General features: G+C 31.8%; 1 protein-coding gene across 2 annotated transcripts in view; it reads right to left on the bottom strand.

Annotated features, from left to right (window-relative positions):
• Positions 1 to 14918, bottom strand: part of LOC118205355 (techylectin-5A-like) — a 42871-nt gene extending 27953 nt beyond the window's left edge. Inside the window, exons 1-3 of one of the 2 annotated variants that reach the window (XM_085825387.1) lie at positions 14765 to 14918; positions 12234 to 12382; positions 2519 to 2685 (exon numbers count right to left, since the gene is read on the bottom strand). In XM_085825387.1, the coding sequence (XP_085681513.1) occupies positions 2519 to 2685; positions 12234 to 12382; positions 14765 to 14787 (339 nt within the window). In that variant the 5' untranslated portion in view covers positions 14788 to 14918. Of the gene's footprint in view, positions 1 to 2518; positions 2686 to 6975; positions 7039 to 12233; positions 12383 to 14764 lie in introns of those variants that run through there. The other variant, XM_085825388.1, reaches the window with a different exon arrangement.
• Positions 14919 to 19673: the final 4755 nt, after the last annotated feature.

Raw genomic sequence — 19673 nt, 5'->3', positions numbered from 1 at the left:
CTTCAGGTCTCATAGCTATTTGATAGTAGCCCAGACGTTAAGTCCAACGTAGTCATGTATCTCGTAGGCTTAATTTTTCTAATAATTTCCTCTATTACCAGCAAAGGATAAACCGGGAACTTAGTAATACTATTAAAGCTTTCTGTAATCGATAGCAAACCTCCAAGCCTTTTTATCCGAAGGAGGGAAATCGTTCTTTTTCCTACATAGTACGACTGGACTCGCGTACTCACTATTTATGGGCGTTATTATCTGGTTCTGCAACATTCCCTGAATGTGTTCCTCAATAATTTGCTCTTTCTGTTTATCATACCGGTAGGGTTTAGTCCTACAGGGTTTATCGGCAGTTAGTTGTATATCATGTGTTACAATTTGTCAGTTACCAGGCCGTTCTGAAAACAAGTTTGAAAAAGTACTCACCACTTGCTGGATGGCTTGGCTTTCATGGACACTCAAATGGCTAAGGTCTACCTGCGGTTGTTTCACTGGCTCCACCACCCTCCGATCCATTTCCAGCATAATCGAATTCTCCTGAAAATTTAGCTTGGCTTTCGCGGCCTTTAAAAACTCCATGCCTAAGATGACTGGATTCTGCAAATTTTTCACCACAAAAATTAATACTTTAAGGCTCTCATCTTTTATCTGTATTTTTAATTATAATTTCCCGATACATTGACAGATTTTTCCTTTGGCCGCTATAATTTCTGTGTTTTTATTTTAAATAACCGTAATCTATTAAAATTCTTATTGAAAAATTTATCACTCATAAAATTACCTTCTGCCCCTGTATCAATGAGAGCTTCCTCTGGTACATCGCCAACCAGGACTTGTATAATTGGTAATTGTGAATTCTTTACCACGACCTTAAGTAGCTTCTTGAGGGTTTTTTCGAAACTTCCAGGGTCTGGACGCTCGCTTTTACAGGCCCCTTTAATCGTTTAAAGCTTTCTTTTCAACTTCAGTCTTTTTGGTACGCGGACAGTTGTTTTCAAATTTCCTTTTTGCGCCTTGACCTTCTAGCTTCGATGAGTTGACTTGATAGCTCTTTCCCCCATAAGAGCGATTTGTGTTTCAGGTCTGTTGATTTGAGAATTGCCTTCGGGAACTTTGAGAATACAATGTCCCTCTAGATTTTTTAGCTATTCTTCGGTTTTGGAACTTGACCGCCAACTCGAAGAGTTCCTGCAAGGTGCTTGGATTTCGGATTTCCAAGTAATCTTGGACAGCAGGTAGCAATCTTGGTAAAATTATTTCAATTATCTCTGTGTCGGGTTTCTTTCCGTACAGCATGTTTGTAAACTTAACTTTTCACAGAATAAAGTCCGTCAAATCTTCCATATTACGTTGATAAAAACTATACAGTTCGGCTTCTAGCTTTGCTCGGTCTTTCACTATGCGGAAGGACTTTAATAATGATATTTTTAAATTTTCAGAGGTATATGTTTTGCCTCCGAATTCTCCTAATAAAAATTTCCCTATACTCTTCCACCATAGGGAGGCCTGTCCTCTTAGTGCAGACGTGGCAATGGCAACTTTTTGTCTTTCCGGCACAGGGTATAACTGAAAGTGATTTTCGAGGCCTTCTAAGAATATCGCCACCGAATTTTTTCCGTCGAAATTTACGTTTGGCTTGATAGATGCTCTCATCGTTTGGACCAGGTATCCAAAACCTTCTAATTGGTTCGCCATTTCTTGCTGTTGGAGTTGTACAGGAGCTTCCATCCAGTTTTCGGCCATCTAAGTTCGTAAGATGTTCGGGCGCCAATGTAGTGTTGTGATGGCCCCAACTTGTCAGCAACTATGGTAGTGACTGCTATGAACTGTAAAGTTACACAAACACGTAGGAAGGGTTTTAAAGCCCTTTTTATTCCACTTTAGAAATAATAGCTGCGTTCCCTTGACGCTCACAAACTACGCCGACCCGGCGGTTTAACAAAAACAGAAATGTGAAACTAAAAATTAATGACAGGATGAATAAATAACGAAATCACTACCTACGAGGCTCTGAAATCGTAACTAATTTAACCGCGTTCTAAGATACAGCTGAGATTCAGCGAGCTTACTGATTAAGCAGTTGAAAAATTCAGCGAACTGCCGAGATAGGCACACAAGCCGAAACGCGCGATTCTTAAATTTCTACCTAGCAACCTTCACGTTCGCGATTCAAGAAGCACACATACAATCTCGTTTCCCTTCTATTTAAACTCAACTTACTTCTGCTAAAATTTGAATATACTGCGCGTTCTACTACAATTTACATACTCTGGCATTGGCAATTCTAGGGGAAAGTAAAGGCTAGATAGGAAAGATAGCTTAAAATAAATGTTAGTTAAAATAAATATAAACCCTACACATTATTGAATTAGTTTATAATTAAATAAAATCAAAGAAACATTATATAGGCTATCCAGGTATGCAGATCACGGTATCATATCTATGAATTCTGTTGTATGACCTTATCCTGTAACTGTGTTCATTACAATTATATTAATTAAGGAAATGCACAAATTAAGTATACCGTCCATCCTCCTCCGTCAGTTTCCATATCGCAGTATATTTCAAGAGATCTACAGGATGAGAGACGACATCGTGGCCATATAGTGTACACACCACTAGCATTATGACCTTTTATTCTGAGGTCATAACAATCAATTGGTTTTTCAGCCAGTTTAATAATATTCTCATCTGGAATAATAAAAAAAACTTTTTTAAAAATTATCTCTTTAATCGTAAAATAAGTAAGAAATAAAATTTTCAATTCAGCCAAGTCTTACCGAACATAATTTAAAAGATTTAAATTGTAATTAGATAAAGCCATCTAATTTTCATATTTTAACGAAATTTTCATAAATTCATATTAAGCATAATTTGCGTTTACGTATTTTAGTAGATTCACAAAGCATTTCATTTAATCCAGGAACCCCAAAACTATTATTTACTCCATTTGCTGAACACCATATGAAGTTATACTATTATTTACTCCATTTGCCATTATTTCATCAAATGATTGTTTGTTACTATCATAAAGAATAATTTCATGGTTGAATAGATGCGAAAAGGTACATCTCCCACTTTCCTAGCGTGCCTTAGTGGTGTTATGGTCAGCACACTGAGTCGGTATTTCAGAGGTACGTGGTTCGATTCCCGGCGAAGGCGATTGCTAATTTTTAATCTCTCCTGCTTCAAAATAACCTAATGACTCTACAAAATAACAAATCAAGATTTTTTAATAATTAAAAATACAATTTATGATAACAGCTCACAAGGTTTTTGATTTTAGAAATCCATATCATCGAGAAATTTGTTGATGATTGGTCTCCGCCCTTAAAAATAGTTCCTTATCTGCCGCAGTCAAATATCGCAGAGTAGGTAAATAAAAATATGGACGCTGTGGAATGACTGCTATGCAATGGAATGCAGTAGGAGAATGCAATAGAACTAGGTAAATAACATGAGGGATTTCTTTGGCCCAATTCGATTAAAAGCGTTTTGAATCAGTATCTTCATGTTTTAGGGCCGAATTCAGGCTTCAAAATTTACAAATTAGCGATCTGTCAGAAAAGGATTTCCAGATTGTACGCACATTTGCGATTGATTTGCGATCTCACATTTTCTAATCGCTAATTCGTGGTTTTCACGGACGAATTTCTCCCTTACACAGATGGTGCACTCGACTTTTATCGACTTTAACATCTTTAAATGGTGATTTGTTTAGTTCAAAGTTTCTTAAGGGTATACAACATGTTAAACCCGTGTAACGAATGGTTAAGTTAGATTTCGACCCTTATTTCGTTTAACAATAATGCATACAGCTCCATTTCCCCCTTGGTGGTAAGGTTTCGAACTTTCTTTTTTTCGCGGAAGATAAATTCCCATGACCTCCTTTACACAATTACCAAATTTGATAACCATTTGATCCAGTAGTTTTCCTTTTATGACTATTTGAAAGTGAAATTTTAATTATAACCACCCTGTATATAATTAAATTTTAATTTGAAGTTATGCGTTATATGTATACCGTGCGTAAGATTTTCGCTTTATGGGAAAAATAAAGAATCGATGCAAATATACGTAGGATAATGGACCAAAACTGAAAAAATTTCCCCTCCCTTCCAAAATAAAATATTGAAAATTCGACCTTGAATTTATTGGATTATCGAAATATTCAATTTAACTTATCTTCTAAATCCTAGTTCCGACAACAATTCCGTCAAAAATTCCGAATTACTGAAGCTTAAGTAAAAGGTTTAGTATATATTCACCGTATGTTAATAAAGTAATCAGAGTGTAATAAAAATAGATTATAGAATTTACGATGATGTAACTTTCTGTCTGAATGCACAACATGTAATGGCAGAAAAGGCTTGTAGAGATCTGTTTTTGACATGCCTCTAAAAGTAGATGTCATACTCCTTTTGTCTCTTCCATGTAAAAATATTTTCCTTTGAGAGGCAACTATAGTTTTTGGGAAAGAAAAAAAAATCGCAAGAAGACAAATTTGAAGAAAATGCAGGCGATCGAGTATAAATACTTATTTTCGGAACAGAAGCGTTTCTCCGATTGGTTATTGAATAATGAAAAGATGCATTGTCATGCAATACAAAAGATTTGGAATACGTTTTCTGACTGAACAACGTAAAAGTCATCTGCTTAATTCTCAGGCCATTTACAAGTCAACTACTCAGGCAAATGCAGAATCGTTTTGATACCTGAACTTGTAAGACAAACCTAACATCACTGGATTTAAACACTCCTTTAATCTTCCGAGAACATTCCTTCTTTAGCACATATTCCAAGAATATTAATTTCTGAATCTTCAAATAATTCGACTGAGAAATCATAGGATGTTTAGTTTTTGATATGATATGATGCTCTATGACGTAATTTAAATTTATACAACCATATAGTCGAAAAACCAGTCGCTCTTCAATTTAAACTGCAATGATATGGTTTTTGTCTTTTCCGTTAGTACTAACTCAATTGCTGCTATTTTCTGGTGTGCACATCCAAGTGTTTTCTCTTTGAAAACCAAACTTCCTTGAAGTAGATTCCCTTTAAATTTATGCTTTTTCCCCCTAATTTTCTTCTTTACTTCTACATTTGATTTCAGTGCTGATACAAGAAAATTAAGATTTTTCGATTGTTACACTTCCATAAATTTTGCATTCCTGTCAATTTTTTTAAATATCAATTGCATCAACTGCATTTCAGTTGAAGACAGCTTTTCCTTTTCTAGGCATTTTAACTATAAATAAAGCTTTAAAGCAAAGTTCCAAAGGATAAATATTTTAATTAAAATATTTTTTTAAATGAGAAAGAAATAAACCACTCTATACGCTTATCCTGTACCACGGAGTGGCCCGATTTTTATATCGGGTGCAAACTATCTAAATCGTATTATTTAGAGTTTTTAAGCCTAATAATTTCTATATTAAAGGACATGTTTTTATATAATCTACAACACGAGAGAAAATTACTACTTAAAACATTCTTTAAGAGAATTTATGTAAGAATTTATATTTATATATATATATTTTAAAGCTGTGACATGACCCAAACTTTCAACGTCCTGTTTGCTTAAAAACATTGTGAAAATAAACATTAAACGAACTTTCTCAGTTTTATACAATTCAATTTAAATGCAAAGTAAAGCAGCAGACGATAACAAGGCGAAGGTAAAATTTACTCTTACAAATATTTAAAAAAAAAAAAAAGGGAGTGAGAAAAAAATTTTTAAAAAGTTAAAAATTTGAATAATATCATATATAATTAAAAAATAGCTTTTCATATAGCATTAATAAATATTTTTACGCATCACTGAGGGAAAAAATTTATATAATTACTTCTTCGTAAAAATTTATTTGAAATTTAAGGTTAAAAATAACTGTGGCAATTCACTGTAACAAAAATCCATACCCCACATTTGGCGTTATTATCATTCAAAAAAAGATGCCAAATTTCAAAACGCGAAAATATGTAAATTCGTGTATATCTTAGAGAATTTTGAATAAAAAATCATTTTTTTTCAGGTATGCTTAGAACTACACCTACGTTAAGACGATGGTAAAAATTTTATAGGCTATAATTCAAACGTTTTCGAAAAAATTATAAAAATTATTTTAAAATAGAAATTTTAAAAATAAAACCCAAAAAATAGCTGAATTTTATTTGGAATGAACCTAAGTTTCGAAATGTGAAAGGAAGAATCAAAAAAGTTTAATAAAGAAGAGATATTAATAAATATATGCCAAATTCAATTAACACTGAGGAGCTAAAATTTTGAGAGCTAATGTTTTAAAAACTACTCGTACGATTTTTACAAAACTTGGCAGTCTGGCATAATTAGAGTCGTAGAATTGAAATATGTAAAAAAATTGCTATGTTATTTTAGAAAATGTCCAATTTTGTGTCAGAATACCTATGTTAGAATAGTGCTATATGTAAATCTAATATATATCCTAAGTCGCGCTTTAGAGACATGAAAAACGCAATTTGAATTTTGTCGATCGGCTCAGTAGAACGAGAGATATAGAACTGTCCCCCCTTTTTTTTTTGCGCACTGTACATAAAAAAGTATCATATTTAATTATGATTGAATGTCTGCCCAAGTAGTATGCATATGTGTGAAAATAAAGATTGGTTATTTGCCAAAATTCTCTTTTGTTGCCTTCATGCTTTAGCCATAGCCATGACGGACATCGAAAGCTGTTAAGAGTTCCAGCCTCGCGACTGTTCTGCGAAATTAGACATATATGTATATATAAACTTTTTGCTATTACAAAAATAGATAAAGCAAATAATAACTTTAGCATTATATGAAAACAATTCTACGCAGAAATTATTCATAAAGAACTTTTCAACGCAACTACTTATCAATTAGCAAACCTTACAGAAACATCTATAATAAACAGAATTAAAACTTTTCATAGAAAACTAAATATTACTTTAAATCCAAGCTACAACTGATTTACTAACCTCTATGCACTTCCCGAATTCCATCAAACGCCATTCAAATTCAGATTTAGAGCGCAAAGGGAACTAATAATTACAAGAAAAATGTAGACTATTATTTTTTAATTCAACTTAAAAAATCTGTAAATTTATTTTCAACGATTGTAACACTAATCATAACTATTGCTGGATCATCCATAATAACACTCCTGTCATTAATGCCATTCAAACAACTAACATACAGAACATTAACTGCTATGACTTTGAAAACTTATATACCTCACTTCCTCTAGAAGAAATTTATACTAGTCTACTAGATCTGCCTAAACTTTTCCCTGATATGCTCACGATTATGAATCTTAACAAACAGAAAACCTACTTAAAATGCACACTTTTTCATAACTATATCAAATTTCAAAATCAACTTTTTAAAGAAGTCAGAGTTCTTCCAATGGGGTCCCATTCCAGTACCTCGCTCTATAATATCTTTTTATTTATCAAAGAATTTAACTTCCAAAATAATCTACAACCACAAGAATTAAATTACTACAAGCACACTTACAGATATATTGATGATCTTATTACAATTAATAATTTTAATAAAATTGAATACTCAGAGATTTATACAAATTGCCTTACGCTTAATAAAACTAATAATTCACAAAATAGCATAGACTATCTATATCTTCAAATCATTAACTAGCTACAACTGATTTACTAACATTTTTAACAATTTACATTCAAGTTACTTTAAACAATTTTCGGAATTGAACTTACTAACTATGGGTTCACTCTTTTAAAAAAATTTTACTTTTTGACAAAACAAGAAACTTCAATTTCAATACTAACAAATTAATAAATTGGAATTCCAACATAACCAAAAAAGTAATTAACAATACAATAATAAATCAAATACAACGAATTAAAAATATCTGCACAGATACGATAGATCTACACGCGAAATTTTGCTCCTTATTAAAATTCTTAAAAATAATCTAATATTTATTAACCATTGCCTTAAAAGAAGCAGGCGTTAGATACTCACTCTAAATCATTTAACTGATAGGGATATGATAATTTGTTCCTAAACCTGAGAAGGCGGTAATAAGTTGGATGACTATCAGTTGAAGGATTTGTACATAGTGTAATTACAATAAGCTGTATATAATGTAAAAAGCTAATTGTCTTCAGACTTATGCTGTTACTAAAAAAATGGGCCTATTTCATAATCTTTAGTCTGTCAAATAGCTCTTTGACAATGAAAATTCCTTTTTTCCCCTTTCTTAATTTCTTCCTCGTTACGACACGACAATTAGCCAGAAATTAATTAATTTCCAGTCACTAGTATTTTCAAAAATTTTAACAGACGGTTTCACTCAAATAAGAACTCCCGCTGCCGATAAAGAATTTCGGAAACACAACCCTTCTGAGTAAGACGCGAAGAGAACACTTTGCCCACTTCCCACTAGAAAGAACTTAAGTTAATTAATGCTTTTTCTGGCCTTTTATATCTTCATGTACATTCCCTTTTCTTATTATATATATTTTAAATTTAAATTTTTATTTTTTGTTTTTTGATTTGTTTTTGCAATGATTGCATTATATTTCTTATATTTCGTAATTTTCTAATGTTTATTTCAATTACTTTGAGTTCTATTTCATAATGCTAATTTCCAATGTTTAATTTTTACAAAAAGTTTTGAATTAAAATGCATAAACACGAGGGTGTCGGGATACAATTACTCGAGTAATTTATCAATTTTACTGCAGAAATTGCTTTTCACTCAAAATTGAATTAACGAAAACGCTTAATCGGAATGATTTCTTTGGTACTCTGCATTGGTTCTTGTTCCCTTCTATTCACAGAAATATTTGGCCTAGCTTGAATTGCCGATTTGGCATCGCCTTATTACTTGAGTAAAGGACGAAACACCTTCCTATTTATTTCTTAATTATTGTTCATTGAACGGGAGTTGGTTTGTTCCCCTTGAAAAGTCAACTAGTTTCCGATCAATGGCAATGATTACTTGCTTTTAATTTATTTCTTTTTACAATTGAAATTTTGTTATTCATGATTTAATTCAAGTCCCCGTTAAACATTTTTAACAATTTACATTCAAGTTACTTTAAACAATTTTCGGAATTGAACTTACTAACTATGGGTTCACTCTTTTAAGATAATTCTACTAAAATTAATCTTAGGAGATAATATAATTAATATTCCTTTAGTAAATAAATTATTATGTATATATATATATATATATATATGTGTGTGTGTGTGTGTGTGTGTGCCTGTGTATACATTTACACAATCTATACCATTTCATTAATTTCATAATAAAGTTAACGCTGCTGTATTAAGTTAATAATCATAAACTATTAACTTAATACAGCAGCGTTAACTTTCAAATTTAATCGTTAAACTAGCAAGTTATGATACGCTGATCTTAAACCCTTCACGGATGGTGAGTTCGTATGTTTGGTTATCTTTGAAGATTTGTATATTCTGTGTTTAACTGTAAATTACTTAAATTAAATAGCCCTGACTTCTTTCTTTTCATTGACAAAAAGCTATTTATTTTCTAAAGAGCCAAATATCGCTGAATCTGGGTGAAGACTTTTGAATATTATTCTTACTATTTTCTCTTTCTCTGACTTTCAGTCATAGAATATTATAATTTCTTAATTTTGATTTATTTTTTAAAATCCAAAGCAATGTATATAATATGATGGCCAAAAGGGAGATTAAAGCTCTAGCCGATCAGTCTCACAACATTTAGATTTTCTTTGTAGCCAATCAGTGAGCTTCATTCGAATTCCCGTTTCGCCGTTACTATCTTACATATACAGTTTTAATACTCTCTCCCACCTCTTTTAATGGTAAACCTAAGCGTCCCTCAAAGATCGGTTCCAGCGAACATCCTTTTTGATTAAATGCTTCACAATAGCATCTATGGAAACTAAAAGTAAGGAATAAAATTATTTTTGGCTATATTTTATTGTATATACATGCAATTAAGATAATTATACTCACCCAATAGTTTAAATTGTATAATATACTTTGATTGGTTTTATGTTCATTTATACTTCATAATTCTCCATGAAGTTTTATAACAATCTTTGCTTGCAACTATCACACTAACATATTGCGTTTTTAAGATAACTTAAATCTCTTGATGGCTTTCAAGCATCATAATGGTTAAGAAATTCTTAGCAAAATAATAAATGCATTGGCCCACCGGTTACTGCCTGTTAATAATTATAACTAGAAATATTCACAGATTTTATAATGATGATTTGAACCTGTAGTATTTTAATATGAAACTTTCGGATTATTTCTGAGATACAATGTAATGTTCTGTTATATTAATCTAAACAGTTATTTTGTTTTGGATCTTTATTGTCATTTCTTCTATCCGGTTTCTCTCCAAATTGTATTTATGATTGTAAGACAGCATGTTCTGCCTCCCGAGGACACTCTACTAAGTTCTTGATAGCTCAGGTAAGATTTGTCGCTTTCAGCCTTGCATTTTAATTGCCGATATTTGAATATTTACGCCGGTTAGACTGTGAGCCAGCATCGCTTTAGTTGAATTGTGTAGCCTAAATTTGAACTTGTTGAGTTATCTTGCCATAAATGCTGGAAGAGTCTCAAGCACATGGTGTGTCTTCTGTTCTTCTTTAGTTTCAATAAAAGGGTCTTTTGCACCCTTCTCAAAACTAAGTTGTTATTTTACATTTAGCTATAACTGAGTATTAGTCTATGTAATGTTTGGTTACATTTGATAGTAGCAAAAAGAACTGAACTTTACTATAGCGTAAACAAATATATGATCTGTAAATTCAAACCAGTCTTTGCGACACAGATGTGATCTCGTTTAACCAAACCTGAGATACACTTCTAGTGTTTAGAATTTCACTAGATTCACATTTGAACTTCAACTATTTAATCGTCATCGAAGTCGCGAGTGAATTCCTTCTCTTGAACGGTCCATCCCTTCTCTTGAACGGCCTTTCCCTTCTGTTGAAGGGCAGACAGTATGGATGGAGGACGCTTTCGACCCCTTTCTCCCGCGTTAAAATGTTTTCTTCGAGCTTGCAATTTGTCATGTCAGAAATTAGTTAACAAGTAGTTACAATGCTTTGAGAATTATCTTCGAGTGTCTCCATTCTTGAGTAAAGCAACTTTATTCATCACGACAATCAATATGTTTCTGAGACGACAACGAGTTGCCATTTTTGACCTTGTCACGTGCTGATGTTTCACTTTCAGTCTGATCCTAAGGTATCAAGAACTCTCTTCGTGTGTGAAAATGCTCGGCTTTTTTTCAGCGGAGTGGTTACCTCAACTAATTTTTTATGAGGTTCTGTAAGTGCAAGTTTTAGGAGGTGGTGTGTGTATTTAATTATGGCAAAGCACACTAGGGCTATCTGCCTAAGAGGAGGGATGCCTTTCGTGGAGGACTTTCTAAGGGAAACTGGCTCGTATACACGTTACACATGGGGAAAACCACGAAAACATTCATGCAGCCAGCCCGTTCGAGGGATTCGAACCTCGGACCGAACTACCAGTGTTCAGCGACTTTACCGCTCGGCCGCTGGTGGGCCTCAAGTTTTAGGAGGATGAAAATAGATATCTACATGGCTACATAAACTTCAGTGTAGAACTTCGCAGGTTTCGAACTCACAATGACTCACTATATTTGTATAGTACTCTTTTACATGGCCAGATTGATTAATCTGAGTATCTACTAATAAATAAATAATTACTTGTGGAATTTAGTTCTGTTTCTATTTGGCATGCTGTATAGAAGTAAAAACAGTTATTATTTTATATTCTGGTAATATGTTAAGAAAGATTAATTTTCATCATTCCTTAAATAATGTACTATAACATTAATACAACGCAATGCATTAATCAACATTAATGTATTAACGCAATTTTAACTAAGGAATGCTTGTTCATTAGGCACAACGGACCCATTTATAAAATTTTGGTATCTCAACATTTAGCCCTTTATTATTAAATTGCATTTACAATTGTTAGCGTTTTAAATGGAGAAAGATCGATGATATGATCTGGATACCCATACTATTCAGATTAAAATCCATGCTCGTAAAAAATAGCTTCGTTGAAAATATGAAAAATTATATGGGATAAAAAAGAGGTTCATTCAGCCGTGATTGAAATAGAGAGAGACAAATTATGATCGGCTGCCATATCCGCATTAAGGATTCTGTAATTTCAACATAAATAAGCAGAAAAAGGGCGAAATTTTTACCTTCGATATAGCTTGTTTTCGCTTTGGTGATTAAGTCCACAGCTGTTTCCAGCAATGTGCAAGTCTTAGTTTTAGAACATACGGAAATTTCATCACTAACACTAGATGAGACTATAATTGCTAGGGCAAACAATAGCAGATTTATCTCCCTGGGTAAATAAGAAGTACAATAAAATTAGTAAAGTTTAAAACTAACAAGTATTAATAGTAATGTTGAAAAAAATGAAAATCGTTATCGGAATCGTAAACTGAAGTTTTAAGCATCGAAGATCACTACCAATTTTATCATTATTTATTGAATAATTACTGATTTAATAGCAAATAAACATTGATAAAACTGAATCTGAAATTGCATATATTTAAAGACAAAAGTCTTTATCATAAGAATCTGTATCAATCTTTTAACTTTCCTAAATATGAAACCGTCAGTCTCAATTATGCTACCATGAGTTTGTTTTCTTTCTTCGTCTTTATAATATAAAAAGGGGAATTCCCGAAAGAAGTTCAATTTGGATTCCAGCGATACCTCAGTAGATTTTTATAAGTAGGGTTATCTTTCTTTTGCCATTTCATAAGTGTTGAAAAGTCGCTATCTTTATCTATCATTGATCTATATAATGATGTTACAGCTCAACTACATAAAATAACTTTTTCAAATTTTGTCAGAGAATAGAAACTTAACCTTATTCATTACTTCTCGTAATGTATAATGCCATTTAATGAAATACTACAGGTTTCATAGAAATATTACAGTTTTGAACAAACATCATAACATAGCACCATACGTAGGAAGTAATGCGCAAGAAACATAATTAAATGAACAATTTAGTAAAGAATCTAATAAATTTGCTAAAAAAAATATATTTTTCATGTAACATGAAATATATTAGAGAAAAGTTATAAAATAAAAAGGAACAGAACTAAAATAGAATACAAATAAACACAAGACCAATGAAATTTTGATATATATATAATTTCACTCGTAATCAAAAATTTTTATGTTAACGTTTATAAAGTAAATATTTCTTGGATGACTGAAATATTCTTAAATGACTCAAGTCTTCTTTCACTTATTATTAAAGTTTTGCTAAAATTAAAACATTTATTTCGTCAAGTTCCAATCTTTTTTTAACAATCTGAAATTACTTCATTTCGTTACAATCTAATTTTTATATTTTTCTAACTGAATTTTTGTTGTATTTTCATTAATATATCTAAATAAAATAAAAAAATAATCGTTTAATACAAGGTTTCAAAATAAAGTCCTAAGGTTGTTGCTGTTATTCCTTTAATATGATTAATAAAAATCTACTACATATATTAAACCATAAATTATCTGTTCATCTCTTACAGCCTATATAAAATTTTCAGGAAGTGAAGTTCTGACTAATTCTGAAGAAGGGTAGTAATCAGAAGCTGTCTGGTGCCGTTGATACAAATTCTCATATGAGACAAAGAGGGAACACGAAGTTTTACTATATTTTAGGAATATCAATAACAGAGACATAGGAAGTAATCAAAACTGTTTGCCGAGAAATATTTTATGTCGCCCTCATGCGCTTGAACAACCGAATTCTCAATTTCCCCAGGAAAAGGAAGAGGTGAGAGATAACAAAGAATTGAACGATCACCAAATGAATGTTGTAAAGTCAGTTTGTGGAAAGTCTTAGTACTGATACACTCAGATCGTCAAATTATTATCTGGCCGAAGAATGACAAAGGTGATCATATCAAAAGTGAAATCAAAAGTAATGCAGAAGATGCTAAAAGAAGATTTATAGAAACAAAAAATATCCGCAAGACTTGTGTTACACAGTTCGCTGGAAGAGAACTGAGAACTGCAATCGTGAAATTGAATCTTAATGCTAGCTCCAAAATATATTTTTCAGTGATTTAACTTTCTTTGTACCACGAAGTACCTACGAAGCAAATTTTTAGCTTATTGAGGGAGAAAATTTAGTGTATATAAACAAATTTTTCTTTATTTAATAGAAACATCTAATCCAACAGGTCGGGAAAGAGTTGAAGTCATCCTGCAGTCAAAAACCGAAATAAAACTAAAAATAACTTAAAATTACTTTTTACTTGAAATAATGAAGATTATGGAAAGATATTAGGATACAGATAGGAATATGCATTGTAATACATATTCAAGCATTATCAAAGGAATTTATAGGTGTCTTTAATTAGCCGAAATTTTATCACGAGTTATTTGGAAAAAAATGTGTCATCATAAATGGTTCATACAGATTATTTCAGATAAACACGATCCTACTGAATCTTCAAAGAAATAATATAAAAACATATAATACCCGGAAACATTTATTTTAATCCATCATTTACAAGGAATAAAAAAAATGCAAAGCTATACTTTTTTCGTTATCCTAATTTAAAACAAATATACCTCAAACTGATGGTCAACACATTTTCAAACATTATCTTTAAGCTTATTATATACGAAATGTTTAACCATTCTGAAAGAAAATTTATTAGAATGGTCAGAAAATTAGTAGGCAGAAGTAAATACTTACGTGATTCTTCGTTTGACGGTCATTGCGCAAAGTTTTAGGAAGACCTTTCTTCAAGAACGGTATTTAACATAAAAGCCATCATGAGTTTTTATCTGATAAAATTTTCCTAATCTGAATATTAACGATGAAGAACGAAAGACATGTTTTTCCAACTGCTATCAGTACGGGAAATCCCACTTTCCACTATAACCATTTGTTTACACAAGGCTGTTTCTTTGGAAGTCTCCTTGTTATCATTTCAGCTATATGTAGACTCTTGTTTGGTATCAAACTATACTTATTTTCAATAACGTTTAAGGTTTAACTATTTAACAACTTCATAACTTGTATTTGATTTCCTGAAACCTTACCTGTGGCCACATCAGTTTTCTTTAGACTCTTGTTTTCTAAGTACATTTTAAGCTAAGTAATCCATTTTCTTGTGATTTGGAATTGTACTCTCACTTCTTAATTTTCCTTAGCCCTCACCACGATGTAAATGAGATATGAGTTTTTAAAACAGATTTCCTGAAAGAGAGTTTGGGGCAGTTACGCTGACCGTGGTGCGATTCTGTCGACCAACTATGCGAGTTATTATCTGACACTAGCCATACTGTCCGCCGAAGCAAATCCAGCACTCAGTAATTTGAGCCAGCACTAAGCTATTTATAGTCTAGTTTCCAGTATCTTCTTAATTTAAATTTTAAGTTAACCTTTCTTAAAATTTAAATATCACGCAAGACAAGGAAGTTTAAACTGTAAACACAAGTCGAGCATTCGTTCAGTTTAAAGCTTTAAAGAATAGGATTCTTTAATCATTCTTCTGTTTCAATAGTTAATTTCATTGACGGGGCGATTATTTACCTAACAGTCTTATTAGGGTTGAGGAACTGGTGTTATTTACAAAAAGAAACAATGCATTTGTCGCCGAAATTTAAATATAGATGTCAGGAGACATTTAATTTGGTTTACTTCAAGACTTTAGGTTGCTGAAGCACCGGCAAGCCCTGTGGAAGAATTTCGTTACATATTGGTTACAATGCGAGTATCTAAGAATCCAAGCGTTAGCTTTGGAAGAAATTCAGTTTTAGTGTTTTTAGAAGGACAAAAAGTCACTTACCACTATATCTGATAAGGGAGCAACAGAAAATCGTCATATCAACGGCCGCGCTTAAAGGTTCATCTCTAAGCTGGATCAAGTGTATCAGAAAGAATTTTTATTAAGAGGAGCGGGAAGTGAAATGTATAAGTTTAATGCATTTGAGGTCGCATTTCTGAGAGCTTTTGCTGAAAACAATAATTTTCATGGAGCTGATACCGCCACAAATTTAGAATTTTGGAGAATTAGGAAATTTTGAAACATAAAAAATTATTTGAAGTGACAGCGAAATTTGAAACTTGAAGTGTCATAGAAAGTATGCGGTAACATGTATTCGACGAGAAATTTAATGAAAGCTTTAGCAAACCTACAGCCGAAAGATAACACATTTCACCGCAGAAGCTGGCAGAATATTTTACCTAGTAGACAGCGTGGCGATCGCCAATATAATAAGAGTTTAGATAAGAAGTATAGCAATTTGAATTAGAAAGGGGTGATATGAATTATAGAGGTCAGTCATTCCAGGACCCAGGATAAGGAAAAAACCTCTAAGTTCAACTGAATATTGTACTAGAGAGAAAAATATGGAATTGCCAAACTGCAGGTTGTATTAAATAGTATCGCGTCAGTGGCTTTGTTGGATAGAAAGACACAAAATAGCCTTTTGAAAAACTCAAAGAGGCACTGATTCAAGCCGCCAGTCTTGAAATTTCTGACGCATTCGGCAAGTTTGAAATAGAGGCAGTTACGTCTGATTTTGCGGCAGGAGCTGCGTTTGTGTTTAACAGGTAACAGGTAACGGAGGACGTGAGCACCATTATCCTACCGTAACGGTTGATTGATTTAGCACCTCCGCCACTGTCTAGAAACAAACCCCGAATTGTTAGTTGGGGCTGGCTGCACAGTCATCTCATACCTGGCTCCGAAACCGAGCGCCTGATGCATAGCCCTTATGACCAGCTGTATCTAAGTGGCCACTGGGATTTTGTTTTTAACACACAGGATTTTTTACATTGCCATAAGACGGATTTTTTTAAAATATTCTTTACAGGATTCAAATTTTACATCATTTTCAAATTATACATTAATATAAAATTTCTATCTATGTTTAACATAAAGTTGAATATAGAATTTTCAACATATAAAAGAGGTACTAATAATCATAATGGATGAATACATAATAAATAAAACATAATAGATATATGTATAGTAAAATTGTAAATCCTAATGCTTTGAATAATACAAATTTTGAACAAAACTTATAATGGCAATAAAAATGGTAAGTGTGAAATAAATACTTTTCTTAAAGTCTATAAACATATCTATCATAACCTACTTCCTAATTTTAAGGAAGTCCTAATTTGTTCTTGAATATAGTGCCAGGATTATTAGGTATGTAATTGTTGCTAATCCTTTTCTTATAAAATTTGGAAAACTATATGATTAAAAAAATATCTTATAGTAGTTCTTTATAGTCCTTTATGTAGTGTATCTTTGTAAGTCATTCCTTAGAAAATGTCATAATTTGTCCTTAGTAAAATACGTTTAAAACTTATTCCTTCGTTTTCCTTCTTCTTTCTCCTCTTTCCCTTAATCTTCCTTTCTGAAGTCTCATTCGTTAAATCTTTCTTTCTTCTATCTTAATTTCTTTCCTCCATTTTTCATTTACTTTCTTCCTATATATCTTCCATCTTTCTAACTTATTATAGCGAATAAGAAATCTATCTTTATGAATTATTTGTTAATATATTCTTTCCATCTTCTACAGAATATTTTTCTTTTTCGTTTTAAAACCTTCATTTGTAATTTATACTTTTTCCCTTGAAGCCTCCTTCTTCTGCCTTTCCATAAACGATTACGTAGTCCTTTTTTTTTTTTTTCATTTTAAGTTATATCCTCTTTAATACTACTCCTTTTTCCCTAAATCTTTAGTTTTCCTTTATGCTAATAAAGTTTCTTCATTTATATGTCAATTCCTTAAACTTCTACTCAGCATCTTCTTCTTCTCTTCCTGTGGCTTTCGTTATGTTCCCTTCGTTCTTCATATATAGGACAAATATGAAATACATCGTTATGAATTATTTGTTCTTAAATTCTCACTTCCCTTTTCATTAATTTCATCTTCTTTTTTTCCTCGTGGCTTCTTCATATATAACTTAATTTCTTATTCTATATTTTTTTAATATAACTGATTCCTTTAAAATTTTCTCCTTCTTCTTTTAATGAGACATTCTTTTTAATGAAAAATACCTTGACTAGTAAATAGATAGTAGTTTTACTGGTTAGCAAATACAAAAGTACGTTTATTATAATTGTAATGTGACATTAGTTTCTTTTCTTATTCCTTTCTATAGCTTAATCGGAGCCCCATCCTTCTTCCTTTATTGCACGGTTAAGAAATACATTCTTATGAGTTATTTTTTCTTTTTTCTTTCTTATTATTATATCTTTCTTATTATTTATTAAATTACTTATCCTTTTACCTTCACCTTTTAACTTCTTCTTTTATTAATACTTTTTCTCTTTCTTCTTTGTAGAATCTTCCTCTAAGAATTGAATGCTCCATTTTCATTGGTAGCCTCCAAATTCTTCTTTTAAGGGGAACAGTTAAAAGATCTGCCCTTTAGATTTACTTTTTCCTTTAAATCATTTTGCTTCTTCACAAATTTCTTCTTTTTCTTCGAAAATGTCTCTTCTAAAATTTAATTCCTTTATGAATGTATGGTATTTCCCTGAATATATAAATTAATTTTTATTTCACATATCTTATTATCACGATTTATTGCATATGTTACCATATGCATATTTAGAGATAATTTTGAAAGTAGAATCCTTGAAATGATATTTATTTTGTAGCATTTGAATAGATTATATAACTTGACACAGGTCTGTTCCTAGTATTCTTAGTATTTAGATTGTTTTCGTGATTTTTCGCACTACATACTTTTGTTTAACTAAGAATTTTTTAAATGCTTCAATATTTGGAGAAGGCATGTTTATATGAAATTTTTTGGTTAGCGAACAGTTCGTGATATAGTGTTCAGGCGTTGCTGTTTAACCACAAATGCATGTATTGGTGTGTGAAATACCAAATCTTTCGAAATAAGTTGGAAATGGTCCATGGCCTGAGACATAACGGACTAATTGAGGGTTTGTGACGAACCGTTGTACATCAACATTTATAAAATGTAGGAAAGTTCTTCTACCAGTATCACTATTGTTCCACTCATTCTGCCATTTTATAATTGCTGTTGATTTGAGAATATTTTTCAAGTGCAATATAGACCATGGAATATCTATAGTAATTGCATTTCGATCTATAGCAGCCTCTTCAGCTAACTGATCTGCAGTTTCGTTTCCATGTATACTAGAATGATCTTTTATCCATGTTAGAGTTGTTTTAAGTGAAACATTATTTTGTATTGCTGCAATAATTGGAGAGGTAGTTTTTGGATCTTTGACTGCATAAGGTGTAGAAAGGCTGTCAGATTTGATAACAGTATTATATATGATATATATATACTGTTATCAAATCTGACAGTATATATATGATACTCCTGAATATAATTAACTGCATATCTTATTGCTGTTGCTTCGGCTTTGAATACACTATTGCTTCTCTAAAGCTGTCCCTTCCATTGGTGAATTAAAGATTCAATGGAAAATATTGTAAAAGCAGAACCAACATTGTCCTCTGTTTTAGATCCGTCTGTATAGATCTGTTTAGATCCTCCTCTGTTTAGATCCGTCTAAAACAGAGTATAGATTTCGAATACTCTGTCTGAGACCTGTATATATTTCGAAATCAGTGTATGAGAGTGCATGTTTCTT

Source organism: Stegodyphus dumicola, chromosome 10, assembly GCF_044657685.1.
Source record: "Stegodyphus dumicola isolate Sdum_Otavi_A_Nest chromosome 10, ASM4465768v1".
Lineage (NCBI taxonomy): Eukaryota > Metazoa > Arthropoda > Arachnida > Araneae > Eresidae > Stegodyphus > Stegodyphus dumicola.
Note: the sequence above shows the minus strand (reverse complement) of the source record. Positions and strands in the feature narration are given on the sequence as shown.